Raw genomic sequence first — 25,783 nt, 5'->3', positions numbered from 1 at the left:
CTACTAGTCATTTCCTTCCTGTTCCACTCACAAATACAGTCAGGGAAATTGACTGTCTATAAGCCTCCACATGAACCCTAATTTTTCTCATCTTACCTTTGTGGTCCTTATATAAAATGTATTTTGGTGGCAGTAGGTTCAATCTGCAGTCAGCCTCAAATAAAATTCCACAACAATGCTCCATGAAAAGAGCATTGTCTTCCTTACTGGAATTCCCATCATTAAGTATGTCCACAGATCAAACCTACCAGCAACAAATCTAACACCCCACCTCTGAATTGCTTGGATGTCTTCCTTTCATCCAAACTGGCAGAGGATCCCAAACATTCAAGCAGTACTGAAGAACATGTTGCACTATTGTTCTATACAATGTCTGCTTTACAGATGATCTACACATTCCCAAAATTCTCCCAACTAAACAAAGGCATTCACCTACATTACTACCAACCTGACATGCTCATTCCATTTTGAATCGCTTTGCAACATTACACCTTAATGTTTACTTACTTGATGTGACCATGTCAATCAGCACACTACTAAGGCCATATTCAAACATTACAGGATTGTTTCTTCTATTCATTTGCATTAACTGCCATTTTCCTACATTTAGAGCAAGATGTCACTCACCAAACCAACTATAAATTATGTATAAGTCACCTCAGGATTAAACAAAGAGATTAATAGTTAATGGTGTCTTGGGAAGATCTAAAATTTTGTGCCTCAAAGAAATGTACTGAATTTTTGGAAGCCAAACATGTTAGTCAGTGGCTTTAACAATAATAATAATAATAATAATAATAATAATAATAATAATAATAATAATCCCCGTGGAGGCCCGGGAAAAGAATAGGCCTCCGGTATGTTCTGCCAGTCGTAAAAGGCGACAAAAAGAACAAACCACTAATAGGGCTAACCCCCCTTTTAGTGTGATTAGTTGGTTCAGGACAGAACTAAAGAAGCCTCGGACAAGCGCTGTCATGGTCGGGGACGACGCTTGAACCCTATGCCCGCCCACAATGGTAACGACACTGCTAGCCAACTGGAAAATGATTTAAATCCAAATAGAGGTGTTTTGCAGGATATGCTTCCTGCAACCACCCTAGAACGAAAACAAAGACAGAGGATGAGATGGTCAGATGAAGTTAATCGACACCTCATGTTCTGTTATTACCAAGCAACAAACCTAGGAATCAACACAACTGGATACAGATCACAAGTATACACAACATTTATTACCAGATACCCAGAATTAAAATTTTTAACAGAACAACGACTAGCTGATCAGATCCATGTAATAATAAAAAATAACAGGATACCCCAGTCAGAATTAGAAAACATCAAACAACAAGTACAACAAATACTGGAACAAAATAATGTGCAATCAGAAGAAGAAGAAAATACAGTAATGGACTCAAACATCCCAGAGCAAACGAACAAAGAACAACACGCACCAATTAAACAATCAGAGGAAAACGAAATCTTAAGACAGCCACCAGAAAAAGCACAAATAGAACACGAAGTGACACAGATGCTAGATATAGAAGAAAAATTTCAGCCAACATATATAGAATACAAAGACACAAATACAGACATTAGACCATTCTTGCATAGACCACCAAATAACCCACAAGTCGAAACAACAATAAAAACTATCAACACAATCATACACAACAAAATAAATGAAAACACAACTATGGAAGAGTTACAACTACTGGTTTATATAGGAGCACTCACTACACTAAATATACACACTAGGCAGAGATCAGAACCAACCAACACACAGAAGAAACCCACAAAACCAGCATGGCAACACAGGCTACAGATCAAAATAGAAAAACTGAGAAAAGACATCAGACAGCTAACACAATTTATAAGAAATGAAATCTCGGAAAAAAAACGAAAAAGGTTAGGTAAAATCTCACAACAAGAAGCGACAGAGAAATTAGACGAAAAGAAGCAGAAATTACAAGCATTGGCCAAACGACTCAGAAGATACAAAAAAAGTGAAAATAGAAGGAAACAAAACCAAACATTCAACACAAACCAAAAGAAATGTTACCAGACAATAGATAACACACACATTAAAATAAACAATCCACCAAACATAACAGACATGGAACACTTCTGGAGCAACATATGGTCAAACCCGGTACAACATAACAGGCATGCACGATGGATACAAGCAGAAACAGACACATACAAGATGATACCACAAATGCCTGAAGTGATAATTTTGCAACATGAAGTCACCCAAGCAATTAATTCTACTCACAATTGGAAAGCCCCTGGAAATGATAAAATAGCAAATTTCTGGTTAAAGAAGTTCACCTCAACACATTCACATCTAACTAAATTATTTAACAGTTACATTGCAGACCCATACACATTCCCTGATACACTTACACACGGAATAACATATCTGAAACCTAAAGATCAAGCAGACACAGCGAACCCAGCTAAATATCGCCCCATAACATGCCTACCAACAATATATAAAATATTAACTTCAGTCATTAAACAGAAATTAATGACACATACAACACAGAACAAAATTATAAATGAAGAACAAAAAGGCTGTTGCAAAGGAGCACGAGGATGTAAAGAGCAACTGATAATAGATGCAGAGGTGACATATCAAGCTAAAACTAAACAAAGGTCGCTACACTACGCATACATTGATTACCAAAAAGCTTTTGATAGTGTACCCCACTCATGGTTACTACAAATATTGGAAATATACAAAGTAGATCCTAAATTGATACAGTTCCTAAACATAGTAATGAAAAATTGGAAAACCACACTTAATGTCCAAACAAATTCAAATAATATCACATCACAGCCAATACAGATTAAGCGTGGAATATACCAAGGAGACTCATTAAGTCCTTTCTGGTTCTGCCTTGCTCTGAACCCACTATCCAACATGCTAAATAATACAAATTATGGATACAATATTACTGGAACATACCCACACAAAATCACACATTTGCTATACATGGATGATCTAAAACTACTGGCAGCAACAAATCAACAACTCAACCAATTACTAAAGATAACAGAAGGATTCAGCAATGATATAAGTATGGCTTTTGGAACAGACAAATGTAAGAAAAATAGCATAGTCAAGGGAAAACACACTAAACAAGAAGATTACATATTGGATAACCACAGCGACTGCATAGAAGCGATGGAAAAAACGGATGCCTATAAATATCTAGGATACAGACAAAAAATAGGAATAGATAATACAAATATTAAAGAAGAACTAAAAGAAAAATATAGACAACGACTAACAAAAATACTGAAAACAGAATTGACAGCAAGAAACAAGACAAAAGCTATAAATACTTATGCCATACCAATATTGACCTACCCATTTGGAGTAGCGAAATGGAGTAACACAGACCTAGAAGCACTCAATACACTTACACGATCACAATGCCACAAATATAGAATACATCACATACATTCAGCAACAGAAAGATTCACATTAAGCAGAAAGGAAGGAGGAAGGGGATTTATCGACATAAAAAAACCTACATTATGGACAGGTAGATAATTTAAGAAAATTCTTTCTAGAACGAGCAGAAACTAGCAAAATACACAAGGCAATCACTCATATAAATACATCGGCTACACCACTGCAATTTCATAACCACTTCTACAACCCTTTAGATCACATAACATCAACAGATACGAAGAAAGTAAATTGGAAAAAGAAAACACTTCATGGCAAGCACCCGTATCATCTAACACAGCCACACATCGATCAAGACGCATCCAACACATGGCTAAGAAAAGGCAATATATACAGTGAGACAGAAGGATTCATGATTGCAATACAGGATCAAACAATAAACACCAGGTATTACAGCAAGCATATTATTAAAGATCCCAATACCACAACGGATAAATGCAGACTTTGTAAACAACAAATAGAAACAGTAGATCACATCACAAGCGGATGTACAATACTAGCAAATACAGAATACCCCAGAAGACATGACAATGTCGCAAAAATAATACATCAACAGCTTGCCTTACAACATAAACTTTTAAAACAACACGTTCCTACATACAAGTATACACCACAAAATGTACTGGAGAATGATGAATACAAATTATACTGGAACAGAACCATTATAACAGATAAAACAACGCCACATAACAAACCTGACATCATACTCACCAATAAAAAGAAGAAATTAACACAACTAATCGAAATATCCATACCCAATACAACAAATTTACAAAAGAAAACAGGAGAAAAAATTGAAAAATACATCCAACTGGCTGAGGAAGTCAAAGACATGTGGCATCAGGATAAAGTTGACATCATACCAATTATACTATCAACTACAGGAGTCATACTACACAATATCCACCAGTACATCAATGCAATACAGCTACATCCAAACATATATATAAAACTACAGAAATCCGTAATTATTGATACATGTTCAATTACCCGAAAGTTCCTAAATGCAATATAACACATACCGTACAGTTAAAAGGAAGTGATGCTTGATCAAGGTCCACGTCAGTCCATTTTTAACCGGACTTAACGTCTGAGAAAGTGAAGGAAATAATAATAATAATCTGGAAGTAACTGACCTCGACTGAAATATTTTAGATGTGTATATGGTGGTTGTTCATGCACAAAATCATTCTTGTTAGAAAAAACACACATTGTGTCATGTTGGGACACACAATGGCCAGTATGAGGTGTTCATACATTCCCATACAAGATGCACACATTAGATAATATTTTAATTTGTGAAAAGCCTGTAAGATGGTAACCTTTGTGATGTTGGCTACAGAGATGGTGAACAAATCATCATTAGAACACATGTTTCCTTGTTTATAACAGAAGCTGCTGAACCAGTATCAACGACAAATTTTATTAACTGGTAGTTCACTCTTAGTGGGAGAGAAAATTTTTTCAGTTGCTCTTTGAAGGGGTCAGCTATGGCTGTAACAAGTTAATGCTACTGCAGTGTTGTCGGTGTGATGCAGGGCCTAATTTGCAATTTTCCACGACCAGTATCTGTTTAGAGCACTGCACACAGCTTTTTTCCCTATATGGGCAATGAGTGTGGTTGTTGTTGTTGTTGCTTTCTTCAGTCAAATGACTGGTTTGATGCAACTCCCCTTGCTACTCTACCCTGTGCAAGCCTCTTCATCTCCACGTAATCACTGCAACCTACATCCTTCAGCAACTGCTTATTGTATTCATCTCTTGGTCTACCTCTATGATTTATACCCCCTACACTTCCCTCCAGTAATAAATTGATGACCCCTTGATGTCTCAGAATGTGTCCTACCAAACAATCCCTTCTTCTAGTCAGGTTGTGCCACAAATTTTTCCCCCAATTCTATTCAATACCTCATCATTACTTATATGATCTATCCATCTAATCTTCAGTATTCTCCTGGAGCACCACATTTCAAGAGTTTCTATCCTCTTCTCGTCTGAATGTTCATTGTTTGTGTTTCACTTCCATACATGGCTACACTTCACACAAATATTTTCAGGTAAGTTTTCCAGACACTTAAATCTCTACTCGATGTTAACAAATTTCCCTTCTTCAGAAACACTTTTCTTGCCATTGCCTGTCTACATTTTATATCCTCTCTACTTTAACCACCATCAATTGTTTTGCTACCCAAATAGCAAAACTTGTCTACCGTTTTAACGGTCTCATTTCCTAATTGAACTCTCTCAGCATCACCTGATTTAATTTGGTTGCATCCCATTATCCTCGTCTTAATTTTGTGGATGTTAATCTTATATCGTCCTTTCAAGACACTGCCCATTCCTTTCAACTGCTCTTTCAAGTCCTTTGCTGTCTATGACAGTATTACGTCATCAGCAAACCTCAAAGTTTTTATTTCTTCTCCCTGGACTTTAATTCCTACACCAAATTTTTCTTTTGTTTCCTTCACTGCTTGCTCAATATATAGATTGAATAATATCAGGGATAGGGAGCAACCTAGTTTCATTCCTTCTTAACCATTGCTTCACTTTCATGACCCTTAAATCTTATAATTGGCATCTGGTTTCTATACAAACTGTAAATAGCATTTCGGTCCATGTATTTTACACCTGCCATCTTTAGAATTTGAAAGAGAGTATTCCAGTCAACATTGTCAAAAGCTTTCTTTAAGTCAACAAATGCTGTTTAAGTCAACAAATGCTGTTTGCCTTTCCTTAACCTATCTTCTATGAGAAGTCATAGGGTCAGTATTGCCTTGTGTGTTCCTACATTTCTTTGAAATCCACACTGACCTTCCCCAAGCTCTGTTTCTATCACATTTCTCATCCTTTTGTAGAGAATTCATGTTAGTATTTTGCAACTGTGACATATTAAACTGATAGTTTGGTGATTTTCGCACCTGTCAGAACCTGCTCTCTTCAGAATTCGAATTACTATATTCTTCTTAAAGTCTAAGGGTATTTTGCTTGTCTCATACATCTTTCTAGCCAGATGGAAGAGTTTTGTCATGGCTGGCTCTCCCAAGGTTATCAGTAGTTCTGTCGGAATGTTGTCCATTCCCAGGGCCTTGTTTCGACTTAGGTCTTTCAGTGCTCTGTCAAATTCTTCATGCAATATCCTATCTCCCATCTCATCTTCATTTACATCCTCTACCATTTCCATAATATTGCCCTCCAAGTAAGTCTCCTTGGATAGACCCTCCATATACTCCTTCCACCTTTCTGCTTTCCCTTCTTTGCTTAGGACTGGTTTTCCATCTGAACTCTTGATGTTCATACAGGTGGTTCTCTTTTCTCCAAAGTTCTCTTTAATTTCCATCTTTCCTCTAATGATATATCCTTCTAAATCCTTACAATTGTACTCTAGCCATTCCTGCTTAGCCATTTTGCACGTCCTGTCAATCTCGTTTTGTTTGTTTGTTTATTTATTTATTTATTTATTTATTTTTTCCTGCATCATTTACTGTATTTTTATATTTTCTCCTTTCAGCAACTAAATTAAATATCTCTTTTTTTACCCATGGATCTCTACTAGCCCTTGTCTTTTTACCAACTTAATCCTTTGCGCCTTCGCTATTTCATCTCTCAAAGATACCCATTCTTCTTCTAATGTATTTTCCCCCCTGTTGCTCATATTTAGCAAAACAGTCTGGACTGCCTGGATAACACTTCCTACTGACACTGTGATGAGGTTGGGTGGTAGAGGGACTATGTGAAGGCAATGAGTCGAATACTTGCTCTGCTGATTTGTTGCTTGGGTTTTGTCCCTAAATGGGCATCGGGGTCTGAATCTCAAGTTGCATTATGAAGATGAACTTGATTAATTCTGATAACATCTGCTGTGGTGTGAATGGAAATAAAGTTTTAAGAAATATACCTCACTTTCATCAAAATTCTGCAGTACTGCATTCAATATTTTAAGCAATTTTACACAACAAAAACCTGCTTTCCTCCACTATTGTCAATTTCTTTGGGAGCAGGATCTGTTAATCTCAATGAATGTGCACAAGCTTCTTTATTTGGTGCATTTATTATGCCATGTACTAATGTTTCAGCATAAGATTGTTTCAGTTTTTATTTTTGCACAAAAACTGACACTTGCAGGTCAGCCATTTGAGAGCACTTGCCCATTCAGCATATTATTGATGTGACTTCTTGTCACAATGAAACAATGTGAGCCTAGCTGGTACAACATGTGATAGCTGCTTGTTATGCTTAGAGAGCAAACTACAGATTTCAGACAAATCTAAACACTCTTTATTGAGAGGACATAATTTTTGTCAAAGAGATAATTTTTGGGGTTTGTAGACAGCAGAAAAGCACATTGTTTAGCTGCTTGCAAGGAAGTGTAATTGCACACATATGTAGTATGAATCCCAGTCTTTGTCTTCTGGATGATGAGGTAAAATTGTTGGTAGTGACTACTGTTCTGACTAGGAACCATTGTACTATAATATGTTGCTGTTCCAGTATTTGCTTTTACATTTCACCCTGTCGTGTCTGGTACTGCCACTGAAGTTGTAGTTGTCAATTTCATTGTCTCCTCCTTGTGCCTGCTGTTTCATTTGAGGTTGCAGCTGTTGTCCCCACTGATGTATTCTGGATCCATATTGACTGAACTTACAAGGAGAGGACCCCAGTGGTAGGAACAATTTTCTGAAACCACTGTATGGTGATGTGGGCTGAAATCCCATGTATCACACCCTGCAGTCTTTCACCTGGTGTACCCCACATTTGTGAGTGATCGATGCAAAAAATTGGGGATTCTACATGACGCTCAACAGTGTTAAAAGATAAGAATTTTCTAGACTAGCTTTGCGTTGTAATGGATAGGGTAAGACCTTTATGTGCTGAGGGGCAACGGCCTTGCCACAGTAGATACACCGGTTTCCGTCAGATCATCGAAGTTAAGCGCTGTCGGGCATGGCCGGCACTTGGATGGGTGACCATCCAGGCCACCATGTGCTGTTGCCATTTTTCAGGGTGCACTCAGCCTCAAGGTGCCAATTGAGGAGCTACTCGACCAAATAGTAGCGGCTCCGGTCAAAGAAAACCATCATAACGACCGGGAGAGCGGTGTGCTGACCACACCCCGCCTCCTATCCGCATCCTCAGCTGAGGATGACATGGTGGTCGGATGGTCCCAGTGGGCCACATATGGCCTGATGACGGAGTGCTTTTTTATGTGTTGAAAGTCATGGGCTTGAATTTCATCAGGTACTTTAAATTTTTATTTTTAAATCTTTATTGAAATGATTTTGATCATTATATTTATTCAGTTAACTGGTATAAATGTAATTTCTTATTTCAATTCATTTGTCACATCATTTCATTGTATGAATTTGTTTGTTGAGGGAGACGGGGGACAGGGAGAGGGAGAGGGAGATGGAGAGGGAGAGGGAGGGGGAGGGGGAGGGGATGGGGAGGGGGAGGGGTAGGGGGAGGGGGAGGGGTGATGGAGGGTGAGGGTGAGAGGGAGGGTGAGAGGGAGAGGGTGAGGGACAGGGTGAGGGAGGGGGTGAGGGAGGGGGTGAGGGAGGGGGAGGGGGAGAGGAACCTCATTGCAAATACTGCACATGCCACAGAGCAACATGCTCTTTATTACACAGATAATATGGTTACAAGATTATCTCTTGATAGTTCACAATTCCCTTCTGCACCGGATCATAAATTGAAGAATACAACAAGAGAACTTTATGACATTCCAGGGACAAGCAAATCAGTCATTATTCCTTATAAGAAAAATCCTAAGCATAATCCAACTGAAATAAACCTCCTGACATGAAATAAAGTAAACAGCCAGGTCACAAAAGTACAGTGTAAGTGAGGTACAGGCATTAGCACAGCAGGATTAAAAGTTTTGCAACTGCCCAGTGGTCAGATTTCATCGAAGACTTGACATCAGCGGCCATGTCCATGTGACGGCCCACTGGTACCTCTTACCAGCTGCTAGAGAACTCGTTGATAATGGACTCTGCAGGGTATTAAGCTCGCTGTCTGATGGCCAATATACAGCATACACTACTACTTTTCATGCAGCTTTACAATGAACACCACTCCTTGCCATGTAATTAACAGAATTTATCAGTCTTCTGTGACTCTATGTATGCAGATAATTTCAAGAAAGAGTGGCTAATAAGGTAAGCTTTTTAACTCTTTTGATTGATACTGATTCCCGATTTCTATTAAAGCAGTTTTGTGGCATTCTTCATTGGGAACCTATCGTAGAGAAGTGGGTTACACTTTAAATCAGTCACCTATTTCCTAATGGTTGACAATGTAGAATTAAAATTCCTCTAACTATGAATAGATTTTTGTTTGGTGATAAATTATATAAAATGAAGAATAGTATGATAGCAGAGTATTCCAGTTTATACTGTTGGAAGACATGCACATAATACACCATTTTACAATTCTGTATAAAGAAAACAATCCCACATATTTAGCTGGCACATTATTTGTGATATTGTGCAAGATGTAGCAACTGCAACAAAGGAATATATACAAAATTCCAGTGATAACAATACTATCTCTCTGCTAGGCCACAACTTCTTCCCATGTCGTCACATGAGATCTGCAACACTTACCAAGATCTATTTTTGTTCAGCTTAATTATCCACTATTATTTCTCCCTGCGGCTCAAAATGTTGTGTGGTACACTGCTATAGGTCTGAATTTAAACCTTTACAGTGCCACCAGATTGTCTTCAAACGGCTATGCTCCTCATGCTAGCTGGGTGGGAACTGTCTATCTTTTCAACAAAAGTTGAGATCTTGGAAAGGATGCATAGTGTATCAGATTTATAAGGTGCTTCAGTGAATCCTTGGCCCTGTCTTGGCATCTTTCCAGAGACATTCTGTTCAGTTCGTGAACCACAATGAGAAGGGGTACGTCAGATAATCTACAATTGATGCTGAACTGACCAGGAGAGAAATGAGTAGTAGGAGTGAATAATAAATTGGCTCAGAGTCTCATATTAAACAGACTCATATAGTGGCAGATATACATAATATACCACAAATTCTTGACATGTGGCTGTCAGTAGAGTGAATGCTTGAAGCAGAGTGTTTAGAGCCATGGAAGTGGCAGGGAAAGATTTTTCACTAACACACTTCCTTTCCTCTGCCAAGATCATTGTTATGGTAGAGAAAATAGCCCATTAAGACAGCAGCATCAAATAGTTTAAAATGTCTCTGTGTACACATCCACATAGATCTTACCTGCATTAGGAGTTTATGTTCCTCTACGTAGGACCTGAATCCAATCATATTCCATCTCAGTATGATTACGATTCTACATGTGGGGCCTCAAATTATACCCAATATTACAGTCAAGGTGCCAATTGAATGGCTCTGAAATAGCACTTGACTCAAGATATCCAATTCAAGGAAAAAACTTTCACTATCTATATTTGGCCACCAAGGAGAGGAGAGATGATGGTCAAATGTTCTCAGATCACAAGATTTTGCACCAATGCTCTGGATTAAATTCCAATTTGCAATTTGTGAAGCAAAGGTGTCAATAAATGTGAAGGAAGAAAAAGCTTTCCAAATTCAAGGTCGAGTCACATTAATATGACCGTCAACTATGTTCGACATCAACTTGCAATAACCACTCACAGATGGCAGGTGACAGCACTAGCAGTGATCAGTATATAAAGCATGTGAGAGGGACACAAAAAACAGTGCAGTTGCTGTTGTAATGTGGAAACAGAGCGATTTATCTGGTGTCCAGAAGAATGTGGCCACTGGCTTTTGAGCGAAGGATGGAACAGTTTCTGAAATGGATAAATTTGTAAACTGTATACATGCCGCCATGGTTAAAGTATATCAAGAATGGAAAAATAGCCCTATCCAAAACTGGACCACAGATTACAGGGTTGAACGATGCCTGTGGAGAAGTGTACAGGCGAACAGACATCCAACTGTTGAGCAGCTGACCACCCAAATTAACAATGGGGCAACCAACAGCATCTCATCAACAACCGTTCAGTAAACAATACCGTGAATGGGCTTCCACAGCATGCGTCTGGTTCAGCACCCATGCTAAACACAGTTCATCACGGATGAAAGCTGAATATCAATACCGCAACTGGATGTCCAATGAATGGCGACTGGTGGCATTTTTAGATGAATCATGTTTTATGCTCCATTGGCGTGAAACATCTGAAAGCAAACAACCTGCAATAATCATCAAAAGGATCCAAGCTGTAGGGCATTCCCTGAGTGATCTCATCATTCTGGAAGTGACAATGGTGAAACATATACATCTATCCTTGGGGACCGTGTCCACCCCTACATGCAGTTTATAACAATGTAAATAATCAATATTGACAAAATAATTTAACTGGATAGATAAAAAATCCACTCACCACGCGGCAGCAGAACACACATGTAAAAGACGGTTGTAATTGGCAAGCTTTCGGAGCCAATGGTTTCTTGTTCAGGTAGAATGGTTGAAGGGGAAGGCAGACAGGTGAAGGAAAAGAGTTGGAGAGGTGTAGGAAAAGGGGTAGATTTTGGGAAAGTCTCCCCTGACCGGTGGTTCTGGGTGACTTTCCCGAAATCTACCCCTTTTCCTAGACCTCTCCAGTCCTTTTCCTTCACCACTCTTCCTTCCCCGCCAACCCTTCTGCCCAAAGGAGGATCCACTGGCTTCAAAAGCTTGCCAATTACAACCGTCTTTAATGTGTGTGTTCTGCCACTGCATGCTGAGTGGATCTTTTATCTACCTACATGTAGTTTGTTTTTCCTCAGTATGACGGCATCTACCAATAGGACAACACAACCTGTCACACAGCTCACAGTGTGAATGTGTGGTTCGAAGAGCATCAGAAAGAGTTTACAATACTCTCCTGACCAACAAATTCCCCAGATTTAAACCCAACTGAGAATCTGTGGGGCCACACCAATCGGGCTGTTCATGCCACAAATCCTCAACCAAGAAACCCAGTGCAGTTGGCCATGACACTGGAGTCGGTATGGTTCCACATCCTTGTCAGTACCTTACTACAGTAGCTAGTTGCATCTCACAACACTCTCGCTGTAATTACAGATATTGTATAGCTCTGTTACCATTGAAAAATTTTATGAAACATGTTTTGCATTACATTGTTTCCTTGATTGGCTATTGTGGTCTCCACAAAAGCCTTTGCTTATGAAGGTGTTTTAAAAATTTTAGCATCCCTGCCACTCATCAGCTCTTGCTGTACACAGAAGGGTAAAACCTTCTTAACTGCCCTTCCTGTTTTCTTTCTTTTTTCCCTTCTTTTTTTAAATTGTTACCGCTATGTAAATGTTCTGACACAAAGCATGTGGTGTACCTTTTTAACTGACATCTGCCCAAGATGACCCACATTATGCACTATAATGATATAAAAATTGTTAAAAGTCCCTAACAGCCCACCAAAGCACAGCAATTTCTTTTGCTTTGATTATTGAGAACCACATTTTTTTGACACAGGGGGAAAAGAAATAGCAATTAAGCTATGTGGGGCAACAAATACCTGGAGAGATATTAAGCTGCAGCTTGAAACATACTTTGATTTTCATTATACTGTTTTTATCAAACAAATTCTGTACCGTATACATCACAAAATATTTGTGAAGGTACATCACCATAAAGTGAAATTCAAGATAGGTAATTATATTTGTAGAGGATAGCAGTTCTTATAATAAACTTCACCTTAATGCTAATAAATTTCAGTCCACACTCTTGGGCCATGGCACCAGCCAGTAGTGTTTTCCCAGTTCCTGGAGATCCATACAGCAGGACACCACTTTGGTGGCGTAAAGGAGACTGCTCAAACAGTTCTGGATACTGAAACAATTAAAACCTTTGAGTGTTTTACATCATAAACCAAAATATATTAAACATACCTTTGCAGAATAGAGTTACAAAGTTTGCTTTTGCCTTGAAAGTATAATGAGAGGATTATAAAAACTGAATATTTAAGTAATGAATATATTAGGGAAACAATCCACGTGGCAAAAATACATTTAAAAACAAAGATGACATGACTTACCATACAAAAGCGCTGGCAGGTCGATAGAAACACAAACAAACACATACATACACACAAAATTTTAGCTTTCGAGCCAATGGTTGCTTCGTCTTTCCTGACGAAGCAACCATTGGTTGCGAAAGCTAGAATTTTGTGTTTATGTATGTGTTTGTTTGTGTTTCTATCGACCTGCCAGCGCTTTCGAATATTTAAGTTATTTAGATAATTATACTTTCTATTACTTGAAAGTCTTCATTTCTATCAACATTGTTCAACATCCTGACAAATATTACGCAGTATGCATTTGTTAATTAAAATCAGTTTTTCTTCTGTTACCCGTTACTTTTTTTTAACTGTATTCTAAATACTTTGAATGGATTTTCCAGATAATTGTGGTGGTGATGATTTTATGTATGCAAGAAATAGCAACAAACTTCAGATATCATTTTGATATAACAGTACATTAGTTTTATTTTATTTTTACTGTTTTATTCTGTGCCAGTGTTTCAAATTCTACAAATCCACTGCACATCATTGCTGGATCCGTGCCGATTTCCTCAGTCTTCTCCTAAAACTATTGGTCACAGACATTTTCATTGCTACTAAAGTAGTTTTGATGACTTCACTGACAATTTGGTAATAGTTTCCCAAATTTCCGCATTTAGCCAAATCAGATTCTTACAGCTATTGCTCTTCAGAGGAATAGAATACTGTAGAAGAAGAAAGGGTAGGTTTGAGAGATGAAATATTGAAGGCAGCAGATGTTCAAGTAGGTAAAAACATGAGAGCTAGTAGAAATCTGTGGTAAATAGAACAGATATTGAATTTAATTTATGAAAGGACAAAATACAAAAATGACATCCATGAAGCAGGCAATAGGGAATACAAACAGCTAAAAACGAGATTGACAGGAAGTGCAAAATGGCTAGAGGACAAATCTAAATATTTAGAAAAATATGTCACTAGGGGAAGCATAGATGCCACCTACAGGAAAATTAGAGAGACCTTTGGAGAAAAGAGAACCACCTGTATGAATATCAAGAGCCCAGATGGAAAACCAGTCCTAAGCAAAGAAGGGAAAGCAGAAAGGTGGAAGAAGTATAAGAGGGTCTATACAAGAGAAACATACTTGAAGGCAATATTATGGAAATGGTAGAGCATGTAGGCAAAGATGAGATGGGAGATACATACAATATTGCATGAAGAATTTGACAGAGCACTGAAAGACCTAAGTTGAAACAAGGCCCCAGGAGCAGACAAGATTCCGACAGAATTACTGATAGCCTTGAGAGAGCCAGTCACAATAAAACTCTTCCACCTGGTGAGCAAGATGTATGAGACAAAAGAAATACCCTAGACTTCAAGAAGAATATAATAAGTCGAATTTCGAAGTCAGCAGGTTCCGACAGGTGTGAAAATTACCGAACTATCAGTTTAATATGTCACAGTTGCAAAATACTAACACGAATTCTTTACAAAAGGATGAAAACACTGGTAGAAGCTGAGCTTGGGGAAAGTCAGTTTGGATTTCAGATAAATATTGGAACACACAAGACAATACAGACCCTACGACTTCCCATAGAAGATAGGTTAAGGAAAGGCAAACATACATTTATAACATTTGTTGGTTTAAACAAAGCTTTTGACAATGTTGACTAGAATGCTCCCTTTCACATTATAAAGGTGGCAGGAGTAAAATACAGGGAGAAAAAGACTATTTACATTTTTTTACAGAAATCAGATGGCAATTATAAGAGTCACGGGTCATGGAAGGGAAGCAGTGGTTGAGAACAGAGCGGACTAGGTTCTACCCTATCCTTGATGTTATTCAATCTGTATATTGAACAAGCAATGAAGAAATCAAAAGATAAATTTGGTGTAGGAATTAAAGCCCAGGGAGAGGAAAGAAAATCTTTGAGGTTTGCCTACGACATCATAATTCTGTCAGAGACAGCAATGGACGTGGAAGAGCAGTTGAATGGAATGGGCAGTGTCTTGAAAGGAGGATATAAGATTAACATCTAAAAAAGCAAAACAAGGATAATGGATTGTAGTCAAATTAAATCAGGGGATACCAAGGGAATTATATTAGGAAATGAGACACTTAAAGTAGTACAGGAGTTTTGCTATTTGGGCAGAAAGTAACTAATGATGGTCGAAGTAGAGAGGGTATAAAATGTAGATTGGCAATGGCAAGGAAAGTGTTTCTGAAGAAGAGAAATTTGTTAACATCAAATATAGGTTTAAGTGTTAGGAAGTCTTTTCTGAAAGCATTTGTATTGAATGTTGCCATGTATGGAAGTGAAATGTGGATGATAAACAGTTTAGACAGAAAGAGGATAGAACCCTTTGAAATGTGATGCTCCAGAAGAATGCTGAAGATTAGATGGGTAGATCATGTAATTAATGAGGAGGTACTGAACAGAATTGGGGAGGCAAGATATTTGTGGCACAACTTGACTACAAGAAGGTAGATAGGCTGATAGGACACATTCTGAGACATCAAGGGATCACCAATGTGGTACTAGAGGGAAGCAAAGAAGGTAAAAGTCATAGAGCGAGACCAAGAGAAGAATATAGTAAGCAGAGTCAGAAGGATTTAGGTTGCAGTAGTTACTCGGAGATGAAGAGGCTTCCATAGGATAAAGTAGCACGGGGAGCTGCATCAAACCAGTCTTCAGACAGAAGACCACCACAACAGCAACAACTGATCTTCATAATTTTTATCTTTCTCTTGTTTATCTGCGAATTAACTAGTTTGGCCAATAATTTTTCCCACTCAGTCCTAAAGACATATCATCAAGAAGCATTAATTCTATTACCCTTTACTCTACAGTCAACTTTTCTGATACTTCAATTACTCATTCTTCACCACATGTCACTAACTTACTCTTCCTAATACAGTAGTAATTGTAGTTCCTAGTTTTCAATTTTTTTGATTGTTATACTGATTTTTGTAAACACTGTAGTCTAGTTCTACAGTGATAAACAGCTTATCTAGCTACTTATTACAATGGTCTTTCTCCATATATCCAAATGTCATGGAAGCCTGTTGGCATTCATAAACTTTCCTTTATTATGAATTTTGGTTTTTGGTGACACAGGAAGTTGTAACATAATAGGCATTCTTCACTTTTCTAACTCATACCTTACTGTCAACACATATAACATTGATTTTCCACATGTCTATGCATCACTTAGTAAAATTTACCATTATTCTACAGAATGATATATGACAGATTTTAAATTTATCTGCACAAGCTTTATTTCAAAAGGTGTTAGTAATTGTAATTTATATAGACATGGCTACAGATCAATAACAAGCACAAGTATGTTTTACACCAATTATGAATGAAAATATACAGTAAAATTATGTTAAATTAACCCTCGAGACATTCAATACTCCTCCGAGCAGCAGAACTAACATCTCACAATCTCCTGCATATTCTGCTTGAATACAATCATAAATGTTTATATGCATTTGCTACTGAGTATCCCAAAATATTAAACAATCCACGAACTTCTGATAGAATAAGCCTGTTGAGTACTACAATCCACATCTTCCAGTGTTCTACCAACTGTTACTGTTACTCAAATTGATTTTGTCTCTTATAGTCTAGAGTCTAGAATGACTTTTCCTTCCACCCACCATTTGTACTTTTTCACATCTTGACCCACTAGCCGTGTTTCAGCAATTAGGAAGCAAGTAATTCGTTTCAGTCCTAAACAGTCTAATATCAAATTTCTGACTTTTTCTTTTTGATTATAGCTTCCATTCACTTTGAGACTTTATGACAAATGTATATGGTTATTGTTAGTATAAATATAAAATAGGGTAAATATATGGAAACACATACCTGTGATGGCCACCGGAAAAGTTCAGTTAACATTTCCTTTATTTTAAGAAGGCCACCAACATCAGCCCAAGACAGAGAAGTATCATGATGAAGCTTCACATCTCTTAGGGACAATGGAATGTTCTTCTCAAATGCTTTAACTAAATCATTAGTCTCTATTTCTGGCAATTTTTCATCACCTACATGAAAACACCAGTTATTAGAAAATAAAAATCTTGTCTAGACCAAGCTGCAATAAACATATGTTCAAATTATATGCCAACAAGCTTCTATAAATCAAATACAAATTGTTCTAAAATAACCAAATTAAAACACACTTTCCTGGGGCACATGTAAAGTTATTTCTATGTCTGCTAGTGACTCTCCTTCCAAGGTAACATGTTGCATCCCCCCTACTAAAAATTTCGAAGTCCAGTCACAAATTTTGTTTGATACTCCATAGGATCATATCTTTGACAGTAAGTGTAGATGTGGTACAGAGTCAAATGCTTTTTAAAAATTGAGGAATACTGCATCTACCTGGCTGCTTTCAAGATGTCAAATAGAAAAAAAATGTGAGCTGGCAACACATGATTGACATTTTCAGAACCCATGCTGGTTACTAAGGAGGAGAGGTCATTCTGTTCAAGATACCAAATTACATTTTGAGCTCAAAATAGGTTCCATGATTCTAAAACAAATGGATTGCTAGGATATTGGATGGTAGTTCTGTGGATCACTTCTGCTACCCTTCTTGTAGGTGGATGTGACCTCAGCTTTCTTCCAGCTACTGGGCACAGTCTCACATTTGAGGCATTTTTGGTAGATTATACTTAAAAGAGGGGCTAACTCCACTGAAATTTGGTGTAGAATCTGACAGAGAGTCCATCAGGCCCTGGAGCTTTGTTTACTTTAGGAATATCACCTGTTTCTCTCACCACTAACATTAACAGATGTATCACTTATCTTTGCAGTGGTGCAAGAATTAAATTCGGGAATACCCCTGGATTTTCATTTGTAATGGAATATCTGAATACTGAGTTCAGTGTTTCTGCTTTTTTTTGCTGCCATCAATTTCAGTTCCTGCCTCATCCACGAGTGACTGGACACTAAGTTTGATCCCACTAACAGCCATTACACATGATCAGAATTTCTTTGGATTTTGTGGGAGATCCTCTGATAATACTCTACTGCTGTAGTCACTGAAGGTTTCACATATTGCCCGCCTGATGGACAAATAGATTTCATTCGTATTTCACTTTCTCTAGCCCTTGGTTTTCTTTTACAGATAGTATGCAGTAGTTTCTGTTTCTTTAGTGGCTGGTTACCATATATTGCCATTCCGAAAAATCTTGCCTAGGTAGATCAGAGAACACACCTAGTAATGTTTTGCAGGACATCTTATCAGCTGCACTCACTCAAGAAACTATAATATTGCCAATTGATTGTTGGCTGATTAAGGACTAATCCAATGCTGACAGTATTATTGGGGAATTTCTGTTATTATTGGGGAATTTCTGTACTATTGAACTTGGGCTTATTGTGAAGGTTTTGGTTACACTTGGAGGTAACATCCTCTTTGTCTCAGAATAGCACCATGTTTCCTAAGCCTACAATTATTTGTTGTATGTTCTCTAATCTCTGTGTAACCCTTCAGTTTTTACCCTCTACGGCTCCCTCTAGTACCAGGGAAGTTATTTTCTAATGCCTTAAAATATGTTTTCTCTTCTTGTCAGTGTTTTCCATATACTCCTTTCTGGCTTTACTGGCCAGGAGACCCCACCTGCGGTTGTTCGGCCGCCTAGTGCAAGTCTTTCAATTCAATGCCACTTCAGTGTCTTGTACGTCAATGATAATGAGCTGAAATAATTTTGCAGAGAACTTCCCCATTCCTCATCTTATCAGTACCCATAATTTTCAACATACTTCTACAGCACCATAACTCAAACACTTCAGTTTTCTTGTTTTCTGGTTTTTCCATAGTCTATGCAATTGTAGGTGCCGCATACACAGTGGAAAGCAGGAGAGAGCCAAACATGTCAATAATGTTGCCAAAGCTCTCACAGAACCAGAATTTCTATACCACCCCTTCCAGTGACACCAACATGCTCAAAGCCACTGAGAACTTGTCACTTACAGCACCAGAAAAAAATGAACAACTAAATCTTTCTGTGCAAGCTCCGATTTCTTTTATTTTATTATACTAGCCATTTTTCCCTATATAGCTGGGAATCAACAATTTTTTCACTTAGAATAGACTATTTGTGACTGAAATTTCATGAAAAATCTCACTGCAATGAACACATGTATCCTATCTATGACACTCTCTGCCCCATTTTGCAATAATACAAAATAAGCTATTGTTGTTTGAACTTTTTTGATGTTCTTCATCAATACTATCTGCTAAGGATTCCACATCATGCATAAATACTTCAGAAGAGTAGGACCAAGTGTAGTATAGTTTGATGTTCCCTATACATGTTTTCAGATATAAGTATGATGACTTCTCATATTTCTGAATTTCTGCATCTGAAATGTATTTTCATTTTGCCACATCAGTGAAGTTCTGTTGTATTTTGTCACTGTTACAGTCTAGAGTAATGCTGGAATGGAAATCTTTAGAATAACGAGAACTCTTTTAAATGAATATGAAGAGTTTTTCTACAATAACCTTCACATATTATTCCAGAAGTATACAACAGCTGTGTCTGTAAAAGACTTTCCAATTGAGGAAACATCACGTAATAGTATATATCGTCAATGAAAAAACAATACCGTGTAGCTGACAAACTGCTGATTTTTCGTTTTTCAGTCAAATGGTGTCGTTGACCGTACGCGCATCTGCTCTTAATGCCATAATGCTGAATTTTTAATTATTTACCATGAAAAAATTATCTAAAACAATACCACATACGTGACACAGCAAATAAACAGATGGCAATAATGTGGAACTGTAGAGAATTAAATACTGCGTATCTACAATCTATGGATACTGTAAACAATACCGCGTAAATACAAAACTGCACGCAGCACAGCACATTGTTATTGCCTTATTACATATTTAATAGTGCTCGAAAGTGGTTACATGCTTGTAGCTTCATTTGTGATAATGGACAGCGATACAGATGACAATCGTTTTACTCAAGAAGAAATTGTTTCTCAGCTAAAATCAGCTTATGAAAGTGGAGAATCATTCATGAGAGTGACTGACAGTGGTAAGAAAATTGTTTTATTATTCAACTTTGAATGTTAGTAGCACCACAAGTGTCTTATTGTGATATAAGTCAGAAATCCCCCACTTCACTCGTTCTGTGCTTTATTCATTTCTGCCAAAGATTTCTAGACTGTCCACTTTTTTGTAGGATCTCCCGTAAATGCAGAACAAACAACAGGCAAGAAAAGTCGTAACGCTGGAGTTACATTTACCAAAGAAGAATTAATTTCATAGATGGGGTTCTCGGTTACTGTTCCTGGAACATCTAATGATGCACGTAAATTTTCTTGGGGTTATTGTTAATAGTATTACTGATGCTTTCATTCTCATAAATACAAGAATTTGAGCTTCATCTTTGTCTGCTTAAATTAATTTATAACTATTTTTCCATCTAGAAACTTCAGTGGCTGTATTCAACAATGCTCAAAATGAAACCACAGTCACATTTTCCACTAGAGATGACAGTACTTCACACTCATTGCTATGCAATGGTGCTCATCGTTTGCCAAACACTCTGGATAAATTATTGGACGATCATGGGAGCAATAATGATGCTGACAGTGAAGGCCTAGAATTTTATGGTGACACAAGCAGTGACAGGAAAAAGAAGTCTAAACCACATTCTGAAGATTGGAAGAAAAATGCCAAGTATATTGGATACAAAAGAAGTCAAATTGGTAAAATCATTCGAGATACTCCAAGAGAGGCACGAAAATTAGGTCCAACATGTACTACGAAGATGTGCCAGAAATGCTTTCAAAGGAAGTGTCATCAGTTTTCTGGTGATGATAGGCAGGCAGTATTTAACACATTTTGGGAAACGATGTCATGGGATCAGAGGAAGGTTTATGGTATCAACCTTGTGGACGTAATTCCAATCAAATGTCCAGGGAAGAACAATGGCGAATCCAGGAGGAAAGGGACGCTCATTTATCATTTGAAAAATGAGTTGGGGAAACAAAGTATGCAAAAATATGTTTCTCAATACTCTTGGGATTAAAGAATGGACTGTCCAATATTGGCTGGGTAATTCCGCACATGGGATGAGTCCTGATACAGAATCATCACAACCTCGAATCAAACAGATGATGAAGAAAGATGAGAGAACCTTCATGAAAGAATTCCTGGACTCTCTTCCAAAACTTCCATTGCATTACTGCAGGAAATCCTCCTTGAAGTTGTACCTTGAGCCTATTCTACAATCCAAACAACAACTGTATGGACTCTATGTTGAAAAATGTCATGCGGAGAAGGTTTCACCATTAAATCGGGCTACCTTTAACTTGATTTTAGAAGATGGTAATATTAGCTTATTTCCCCCCAAGAAAGACCAGTGCGACTTGTGTTGTAGTTACAGGCTTGGTAACTTGAATGAAGATGTGTGGAAGCAACACACAGAATGGAAAAAGCACACAAGGATGCAAAAAGATACTGACAAGAAAGAAGCCCCGCAGAAGCTCTGCTCAGTGTACACCATAGATTTACAGGCCGTGAAAGTAGTTCCATTTTTAAGTGCAAGTGCAGTTTATTATAAAACAAAGTTGGCTGTTCATAACTTTATAATGTATAATTTAGAAAGTCGTGATGCAGTATGTTACTGGTTTGATGAAACGCAAGGTAAATTGGTTGCATTATGTTTTGCCACATGCATCATGGACACCCTATCCAGAATGATTACGGAAAATCCCATTCAAGTCATTCTGTATTCTGACGGCTGCACATATCAGAACAGAAATGTGATATTATCAAATGCTCTTTTAAGATTAGCAATTGATAATGGAGTATTGATTACACAAAAGTTTTCTGAAAAAGGCCATACTCAGATGGAATGTGATTCAGTTCACAGTTCCACTGAGTGCAAGCTTAAAGGACGTGAAGTTACACATCCTAGCCAATACGTGGTGATATCTAAAGAAGTGAGAAAAATGCCACAGCCATACAAAGTCCATTACCTAGATTATTCCTTTTTCGTCAACTACAGAAAAGTTTGTAGCTGTATGACTCAATTAGGCCTGGAAGAGCTGTAAAAAAATGAGCCTACAGTTACTGATCTGAGGGCACTACAGTACCGCCCAAATGGTATTATTTACTACAAGTGCCCTTTCAACTAGGTGTGACAAGAATTACCGAGGCATCCCAGGAAAATTCTTGGAGATGTTTGCTTCCCGAAACTATACAAGAAAAGACTGAAAAACCAAAAAATCCAAATGGGATAATTTACAACAGCTTAAATCTGTTCTTCCTAAAGATTGTCATAGTTATTATGACAACATTCCTTATGAATGAAAATTACCGTGGAGGTAATTGTGTGACGAGTATCAGTGCAGTGTAATTCTCTGTTGTTGCTTTGAGTGACGTTTATGATCTTTCTTGAAGAAATGTGCAGACATTATTGGAACTACGTAAACAGTATATTTATTTAAAATGTTTCTATGAAATCTCACGATAAAAAATTATTAAGGCTCCAAAATGTGTTCTTACCAGCTTTCTCAGTACCAAATACCAACGTAAATGTGTCAAGTCGTGCTGGGAGACTGACAAACAAATACCGCGTAAGTAACAGATCATGGCATAAATACCGATAAAAATTTTTGTATTTTTTTTGTTTCACATTTTTATTTGATCCAATATTTCCTTGTGATGCTACAATGCAAATTTAGTGCCACGGTGAAATGTATTAGCCATTTTAGACAGTTTTTTCTCTCTCATGTAAAATTCTTATTTTGCTACTTACGCGGTATTGTTTCTTCGCCAACGATATACCATTTTGAGAGATCATCGCATGAATAAATGGGTGGTCTACATCAGGACCGGCCACATTGTGCCAAACTTCACGTGTGAACATGTGCAGGCCACAGGCGGGCCAAGGCCAAGCCTATCACTCAGTTTTGCTCACTCCTCCTTGGAAGTACTCAGAACAGTGTGACATTTCATTTAGCATTGTGATGTCAGTACAACTCTCTGAGTTCAGCACAGTCGTGCTGTCAGCACTTTTTAACATTCGCTATTTGTTCGTGGTACAAAAGACATTCAAAAGAGACAGTCTATTGATCTGTCATTGCAATACTTTAAAATGAATGAGGAATGACAGAAGAGAGGGATGAGAATTCTCAATTCACATAAGTGACAAGTTCTGCATATTTGCTATGAAATGACATTACAATACCATGCAGAAAAAATTTAAGTAATTAGTTGACAATGAAATGGCAAAAAATTACAATGATCATCACACAGGACTCATTGTTCTGTAGATCAAAAATCACAAAAATACAAAAATTTCCAGTCCTGGAGCACATACATTTCTGAAGCCACACACAGCATTCCATTGTCAGTTGCAACAGTTTTCAATGGAACTGAACAAAGAGTACGGAGACATCACATATCACTGCAAAGTATGTTGGTTAAGTCAAGAGACAGGAACAAAAATTAGAACATCTGGAATGGAGTGCAGACTTCACATTTTAAGTCGGCTTGATTGCACACTGTCCATAGTAAGACATTGCAAGGTAACCTCTTTCCGGTTTGATGGGGATGCATTTGAAAATAAAACCATGCTGCAGAAAGGACACCTTCTGATAAAGACAGTTCAGTTACCTAAACTCTCTAGCATTAAGGAAAGTGCAAGGATTGAAGATGTTTGGTTTTTGGGGTGCTCAACTGCGTGGTCATCAGTGCCTGTACAAAGTCCTATGTTTACACAGTCCAATATTTTTCACAATCCACTGTAGCCACTGTCACGAATGATGATAATGATGATGATGATGATGATGATGACGATAAAGATGAAATGATGAGGGCAACACAAATACCCAGTACCCTGGCAGAGAAAATCCCCAATCCGGCCAGGAATCGAACCTGGGAGTCCATGATCCAGAGGCAGCAACATTAACCACTAGACTACGAACTGTGGCCCTGCAAGGTTTGAAGAATTCATTGTGACCTTGAAAGAAGTACAAGGAGAGTTTTAAAGAGATTTTGAGGACACTTTCAATCTTATGTCTGTTTCCGAGCTGATTTCAAGATCATTTGCCATTTCAGTTGAAAGTCCTGCTGTGTACGTGCAATTGTAACTGACTGATGCGCAAAATAATTCCAGTTTTAATAACATATCTTTCTGTTTAACTTCTCATGGTTGGGATTCACAGTTATATAATATTTCTTAAAAGACATCATAGTCGCCGTTGACTGTATAAAATATTTCTTGTTACTATTGCAATTTCGGCCTTATGGCCATTTTTATGTAACACTGCAAAGTTACCTAAACACAAAAATACAAAAGTGAAGCACAGGGTGTATATTAAGCAAACATTTCATTTCATTAAGAAAGTAGCTCAATTATAAAAATTGGAGATAAATGTACATTACTTACATTCTGTCAGAATATTAAACTATCAGACATGAGTACATGTCGTTGTCAAAACGCAGCCTTTTGACCATGAGAGTCCCACAAGATCTGATTAGTACGACACTTATTACATCGTATTACGTTGTTAAATATATACTGAACTATCGATGTTACCATTGTTCTAACAATCTATCACACATACAAGTTCAGGTGCACTGACAACATGTGGAGCAAAGTCAGTTGGTGAGAAACTACATTTACTAAAGATACTGCCTGCGCACGTATCAAAGATAGTGCACACCAAGGATGCAACTTATAAGCTTTATATTGTACAGTCTTTTCATCTGTCGACATCGTACAGCTTACTAAATAGTGCTATGATTGTAATGGGCAGTAGGATAGGATGGGAGGCATTGTGATGTTTTGTCAGAATTTGTGGTGCTGCACAGTGAATTGGATTGCTGGCGAGCATTTTACACTATTTATATTCGTAAAATTTATAGGCATACAAAGTATTATATATCAGAGCTCTGGGTTCATCTCATTTATGAGCACTTAAGTCAAGGTGAGAGCTTACGAGGGCAGTTCAATAAGTAATGCAACACATTTTTTTTCTCGGCCAATTTTGGTTGAAAAAACCGCAAATTTCTTGTGGAATATTTTCAAACATTCCCGCTTCATCTCGTATAGTTTCATTGACTTCCGACAGGTGGCAGCGCTGTACGGAGCTGTTAAAATGGCGTCTGTAACGGATGTGCGTTGCAAACAACGGGCAGTGATCGAGTATCTTTTGGCGGAAAACCAGGGCATCTCAGATATTCATAGGCGCTTGCAGAATGTCTACGGTGATCTGGCAGTGGACAAAAGCATGGTAAGTCGTTGGGCAAAG

General features: G+C 37.7%; 1 protein-coding gene and 1 pseudogene across 2 annotated transcripts in view; one reads left to right on the top strand and one right to left on the bottom strand.

Moving 5' to 3' along the window:
- Nucleotides 1-25,783, bottom strand: part of LOC124594977 (peroxisome biogenesis factor 1) — a 383,457-nt gene that overhangs the window by 194,083 nt on the left and 163,591 nt on the right. For both annotated transcript variants that reach the window (XM_047133503.1, XM_047133504.1), the window contains 2 exons: nt 17,357-17,535; nt 13,181-13,315 (listed from right to left, as the gene is read on the bottom strand). In XM_047133503.1, coding sequence (XP_046989459.1) covers nt 13,181-13,315; nt 17,357-17,535 — 314 coding nt within the window. The remainder of the gene's footprint in view (nt 1-13,180; nt 13,316-17,356; nt 17,536-25,783) is intronic.
- LOC124597742 lies at nt 8,353-8,470 on the top strand (annotated as a pseudogene).

This window comes from Schistocerca americana, chromosome 2 (genome assembly GCF_021461395.2).
Source record: "Schistocerca americana isolate TAMUIC-IGC-003095 chromosome 2, iqSchAmer2.1, whole genome shotgun sequence".
NCBI lineage: Eukaryota > Metazoa > Arthropoda > Insecta > Orthoptera > Acrididae > Schistocerca > Schistocerca americana.
Note: the sequence above shows the minus strand (reverse complement) of the source record. Positions and strands in the feature narration are given on the sequence as shown.